Source organism: Lactuca sativa, chromosome 7 (genome assembly GCF_002870075.4).
Source record: "Lactuca sativa cultivar Salinas chromosome 7, Lsat_Salinas_v11, whole genome shotgun sequence".
Taxonomy (NCBI): domain Eukaryota; kingdom Viridiplantae; phylum Streptophyta; class Magnoliopsida; order Asterales; family Asteraceae; genus Lactuca; species Lactuca sativa.
In genome coordinates, this window is record NC_056629.2 from 49,487,417 (window position 1) to 49,493,817 (window position 6,401).

Genomic DNA, 6,401 nt, shown 5'->3' on the forward strand with positions numbered 1-6,401 from the left:
TTTATCTTTGTTACTGACCGAAGCTTCATTAACCTTCGGTTCAGCAGCTGGTTTTGAGATAGAAGGAGGAGGTTGCTGCTTTGACTCTTTCTCTCCCCCTTGTTGCAGTTGGACCCCAGTCACCGGAACACCCTGAATACGGCTGAGAATGTCTAGTGCCGGTCTGAGCTTGTCTGCCAAATGCCTTCTGACAGTGATAGTGATAAGGGGATCATGACCTTTAATAAGATGAAGAAGGATGGAGTGAACATCTGCCAAACTGCAGTTTGCAGCTTGTGAGTTTGCAGTTTAAGCTGGGTTGTACGTCTGTCAAGCTCGTCCATAATCCGATTTTCCATAGCTAAGTCCGCTTCTAGTTGAGTTAAGCGTTCGTTGACATTAGCATGGAGCGATTCATTTTCTTCTTCAATGGCATGGCGTGCCGCTTCTAGGTTTGAACACTCTGATTGAAGAGTCTTTTAAAGAGTCTCTACTGAAGTGTTGACAGTTGCAGCATTCTTGGCAGCAGCAGCCTGCAAGGAATCTAGAAACAAGTGAGCTTCTGAAATTAGTTTATTGACTTTTGGGGTCGCTTCCTTGCACTCCTTAGTCGAGGCATCAACAGCGAGAGACGACTGTTGACATTGGGAAGAGGAGGCTTCAATAGCCTTGGCTGCAGCAAATAGGGTAGCACTGTGTTCAGCAACAACCGACGAGAACAATGATTTTAAAGCAGCTTCTGAATGGGTACCAGAGGAAGAAGATGAAAGTAGTTGATCAATCTTGTCATTTACTGCTTTGAGATGACGTTTGGTAATTGGCTCATCGTCATCATCCTCGCTCTGCACTCGATAAGGACTAAAATATGTGGAATCAAATTCCAAGTCCTCACCGCCCAAAATAGGGTTTGTTTCAGTAGATTGTGTAGGAGACAGGGGTTTTGAAGAAGGTGGAGGTTCGGTTGTGAAAGTAGGTTCGGTTACAGGTGGATTCGAAGCGGTAAAGGCAGGTTTAGTGGTGGAAGTGGTAGTGGTTGTATCTGTGAAAATAGGAGTGGGAATGGGAATTGTAGTGAATGGTTGAGAGGTGGTTATTGGAGAGACAGGAGGGATAGAAACTGGAATGGTAACAGGTGGAGGTGAAGGAGGAAAAGAGTGAACCGGAATTTCTGGAGTAGGGGAGCGAGTCGGAGTATCACCTCGACCCGAAGCCTCTTCATCAGAACTTTCGCTCTCGGACTCTGAAGGAAGTGCGTTCTTCTGCATAGGAAGAACATATTCTGAATCCGAATCACTGGAGGATTGAAGAATAAGTCTCCTAGCGGGCTTCTTCTTCTTTTTGAGTTGAGGTTGGGAAGGAGCAGCTTTATCAGTTTTTTCACTTCTTGGGGGTCTGACCCTTGGTTGGTTTTGTGACCGGTCCCTCCTTCAGTGTGTCTGGCTTCTTACCACTCTTGGCTGGCTTATCAGCCTCTTCAATTGAACGAACCATAGTAGGTGTGAGTTCTCTGGGGCCAAGTGAGGGACGCTTTCTGTACTGTTGAAGAACACTACTCGACGCTAAAATATGACCGAGCATGGCTTCAGGAATAGGTCCAATGAAGGAGAACTTGGCTGGGTCAGTGACGATAATTTTCATCGTATGAAAAGTAGCGATAGAAGAAAGCAAGGAATCCGCCATTATTAGAACACGATTACGATCCATTGCCTATTTGGTGATGAGAGTCCAGAAATGCCCACATGAAATCTCATAATGCCTGGATGAAGAAACAAGGCTTTGAACCAACTGCTGCCAAATAAGGGACACATAATCAAGGTTAAGCCCACTGTACAACTCATACAGCACCGTCATGAATGACTTGCTGGCACCGTCAGAACCAGCGCTCCTCCCGGACAATCCCTTGAATAATAGCGTGAAAATACCATTCTGTTAAGGAGGAAGGAAGGACTTCTTGAACTTGGTGACAGTTGTTAGGGTTTCAGTATACCCCATCTGATAGAACATTGTGAACAATTGGCCAGTTGTAATGGAATTAGGGTTTACCAAATGGAGTGAGATCAATGATTAGGTTCTGGTGGGGTTTGATAGTGAGTAGGGGTTGACGAACTGAGGTATCGTGAACGGATGAGGATTCTGCCATTTTAGTAGCTTGAAGATGACGATGAACAATTGTAGAAAATCGTCAGGTTTCTTTGAGAGGTTTTTGGAAGTGATAAAGGTTAAGAGTGTACCATTCCAATTCCTTTTATACGTACAAGGAAGAAAGAGAAGAATCCAGCTGAAATCATGGATTATCTCAAAAATAACGCCTGAGTTGATGGGTGAACAGTTGGCGTGCCGAAGATGACACAGGAGAGAGAAAAGTCTTTCCCTTTTCACGCCTTTTCATAAAACTCATCTTTTTCAAATCGCCAAACCGTTTGGATTTCTGCTGAGTCAGCTACCACTTTATTCCAATCGTTTCCCCTTATAACGCTTGAGTGTTTGTGCCTTGAACATTTGAATCATTAATCTGTGCGAAACTTAAAATTTGGAAAAATTAAAAATTTTCGTGCATAGAGCGTAAAAGATAAAGAAATAAAATGAGTGTTTTGGGATTATCTGTGATGTCGTATACAGACATAAAACGATTGATTATGGGCGAAAATCACTTACTTCAAAGTCAAGAGAGATATTGAAGTGCTTGCTTGGTTTCCCATGAAATAACGATCAATAACTTGTTGAGAAGTATTGAAAGGCTTCTTTTAAAGGTTAAAGAGGGTGGCTTTCGCTTCAATTCATAATTTCAATACTTAACATAAGACCAAAAGTGAATGAAGTGCTTGTGAGATCATTGTGATCTGTTGAACAAGTAGGTGGGAAATGCTTTATAGTGACAAGAGTGATGGGTTTTGGTCATAAGACATCCTATGTGCTCATACAAACCCTAATGCTTGGATCTAGGTTTCTCTATTGTACATGCTTTGAATCCAAGACTATAAACCCTAATTCTAGCATATGGAAATCAATATTAACATATAATTAGGTTTAAGATATTACCTTGATTGTTATGTAGCAACAACAATCCCAATTCCTCCTTTGAATTGACCTTGGAAGGCTTAGAGTCACAAGTGTCACTCCTCTAATGGTTCACAAACACCATAAGCAAGAGGATGAAGAGAAGAGAGGATGGAGGCTGCCAAAACCGTGTGAAAACTCTAGAAGGTTGCTTGTCCACGTTCTTGAGCCTTAAGGGTTCTATATATAGTGAGGCTATTAGGGTTATCTAACAAGGAAACCCTAATTTTGGTTGCTTAAGCCCTAAGCAACCCATAGACTCCTTTAATCAAGCCCATGGACGATTTCCTTATGGGTTTCCCCATAGAATTCGTCCACCTCTTGATTCAAGGCAATCCATGGCCCAAATTGCAATTATCCTATAATTACAATTCCAGTCCCTTAAGTTTAATTAATCTCTTTTAGTCACAAAACTAATTACCAATTAATTATTGACTAATATTAATTAAACAATATGATTTCTCCTTTAATATATTATTCCCATAATATATTAATAAATCATATTTAATCCTTTCTCTCCATAATTCATCCTATCAAGTTGCTTTGGTGAAGGCAACCCAAAAGGACCATGCACCATCGAGTCAAGTACATACCAAAATAGTTATGGACTTAGACACTAATCCAACAGTCTCCCACTTGGATAAGTCTAACAACTATTCTGTGTATGACTTCAGATCCTGATCTGCAAATCGTAGCTTTCCAAAGCCGCTGTCAACTCTGATCCTATCAGATACGCGTGTCCTTAGATAAGGGATCCTATATTCCTCCATTCTAGATATCATATGAGATATGATTTCAAATCATTCTCTTTGTACTATATCTCGATTCCGATTTATGACGACTGACTAATTGAACAAATCAAATTAGCCCTAGCCCGGCCGAGCATTTACGTTTGTCATCACTAAATCATCGAGGGGCCCAAAGATATCGCTTTTATCCTACTTTGGATAAAAGGAACAGATAAACTTTGATACAATGCTTGCTTGCACTCACTCACCGAATCACACACAACAATATGTTTTATGACACCAAGTTACTAGCGCGTTTACATATTATCAATGTGCAACCAATTCGCAAGATACAACTCACACATCTTGGTTTCAAGAATATAAGATGTTATCGTCTCACTAATCACTCGTGATACAATTTCATGGAGTGATCCAAGTGAGCGTGGGTTTAATCCAATGCTCAAATCATATTCATAAGCACTCATGAACGTTGCAGCAAACATTTGATTATGTCTAATACTCTTTTAGACAATCCACACACCAATTCACGACAGTCTTCATTCATACCTACTTCCAACATATAAACGACTGTGGCCTGTTTGAATAATTCGATTATTCTTAATAAACTCAATTATTCTGGAAGTCAAAGCATGCAAATGTGAAACACAAGAATAATACTAATCACATATGGCCTCAAACCTTTGAGTATAATTAAAACGCCTTTTATTTATCACCATATTGATTACTCATTATTTGTCGTTTCGGGTAATCAACTTCTTACTTGAATTCCAACACTTGTCCCATGCTCCTAGCATGCACACAATGTTTACCTATGGTTCTTACTTTGTGAAATAGATCACATTGAACACATTTCCAATCCTTCTCATTTCACAACTCCAAATCCGTTTTTCATAAGTTAAAGAATATCAAATTCTTGTTACTTATAGAATATGCTAGATTCTAACATTTTATGCAATGATCCTTTCATATTGTCACTGCACCAAAGTCACAAAGACTATTGCCAATGATATTACAAAGTCCTTTATCGGAAATTGTTACAAGACAATTCCTTAGATATGATGTTTCTCACTCAAAGTACATTCCTTCGAACATCCTTTTGCATAAAAGTTTCTAATCTAGTCATTGATTTTCAATATTCAATTCCCAATATGGACACGTTTCCATATTTTCCATATGACAACTCATTCTTAATAAAATCTTATCTATTCGTAATGATGTCGATATAGTCCATCCAATACCATGGTTCCAACTACTCACAAGCGACCAATCCTCGTCAAACCTTGGATTGTCCTTTGATAGTTGTTTAATTATTTTAGTCAAAACCAATTCTAGTCCCTTTTCCTTCTAAATGCACTTGACATTTGGAAAATTTTAGAATGGTCAAACATTAAATCATTTGCAATCGATCCTATACCCAAAGCGTATGGGACACGACGCATAATGTTTTATTTGCTATGTTCTCAAAATTCAAATTGTGAAGAGGAATGTCATGATCATAATCGAAAATTTAAGATCACACTATATACCCTTGACTAAATTTATTAACATTTCTCAACCTAAGCCTTTAGATTTGAAATGAAGCATAATATTCTCTCCCTTAATTATAGCAAAACAACTTTATAACCCTTACTACTTTGCAAGGTTTAACTCTTGTTTTCTATAATTAATATTGCCAACTTTGCAATACGTGCATTAATAATCATACAATCATAACATTTATGCTCCCACTATCATGATGATTATTGTAAAACATAACACTTATGCTCCCACTAGCTTCGACATGTATTCATAAACATCTCAACTTCCAGAAAGACAATACTTATTGAATTTCTTAAGTTCATGTTTCTAATACTTAGTGCTTTGATAATCTTTTATCAAGGTTTTTTGAACATATACACCTTTGCCTCCGATAGTTCATATGTGTGTCTAAACAATTAAGACTAATTGCCAAACCTCACAATTCAAATTATGGAAAGGGATACCGTAACCATAATCGAATTCGAGAATGCAATTTTATAATCACTATCTTCTTAAAATCTTTCTTAGTGAAAGCATTTCCTCACAATCATTTTCATGAAGGAGGAAATCTTATGACACTTAGATTTAAATGGTGTATTTGTTCCTATCCATGTGAATTTGTCAAAACCAAAGTTTACGATGAATTCAAACTCATATGGATCGAACTTTCTTAATCTTGATTTCTTGCCTTATGGTAGCATAGCTGCCCACCACGTCTTCCAAGTAGTTAAGCAGCTCACCTTTTCCTATCAATGTACTTTCCATTGATCAAGGCCCTTGCCTTTTATGCATTCAAATGAGAACTCATAGCACTCACATCCATAATTAACTCGATTGGGTTGGTACAGAAACAAGATAATGTCTTCACGATAGGTTGTAAACCTCAACTCGTGTGCTAGTAATGATCGATAAGGTTTATTTGATTTGTTCTCGAAACTTTTCAAGACTATTAAGACTCCCACTGACTCCTTGACATATACGATTCTCTTGTCAAAACATTTCTTGACAAACAAATATTCAAGAGTTAGTGTAGCCTTTATCAAAACAAAACACTTCATAATTTTGGTCTTAGTTGGTCTTTGTCTTATCCAAGACATC

The 6,401-nt window shown here is 38.3% G+C and overlaps 1 protein-coding gene across 1 annotated transcript; it reads right to left on the reverse strand.

Annotated features, from left to right (window-relative positions):
* Nucleotides 1–458: 458 nt before the first annotated feature.
* On the reverse strand, nt 459–1,659 carry LOC128127235 (pollen-specific leucine-rich repeat extensin-like protein 2). Its single transcript, XM_052765674.1, has 3 exons — nt 1,428–1,659; nt 963–1,342; nt 459–821 (listed from the first exon to the last, which is right to left on the reverse strand). Exons 1-3 carry the CDS (start codon nt 1,657–1,659, stop codon nt 459–461), a joined length of 975 nt encoding a protein of 324 aa, XP_052621634.1.
* Between the last annotated feature and the right edge of the window lie 4,742 nt (nt 1,660–6,401).

Bases quoted from the DNA above. Each gene is read 5' to 3' on its own strand.
- LOC128127235 (XM_052765674.1), bottom strand. From the start codon at position 1,659: ATGGCGGATTCCTTGCTTTCTTCTATCGCTACTTTTCATACGATGAAA. The intron at 1,343-1,427 runs GTAAGAAGCCAG...AAACTGATAAAG, and splicing joins TGATAAGCCAGCCAAGAGTG to CTGCTCCTTCCCAACCTCAA. The intron at 822-962 runs GTAACCGAACCT...TATCGAGTGCAG, and splicing joins TTACCGCTTCGAATCCACCT to AGCGAGGATGATGACGATGA.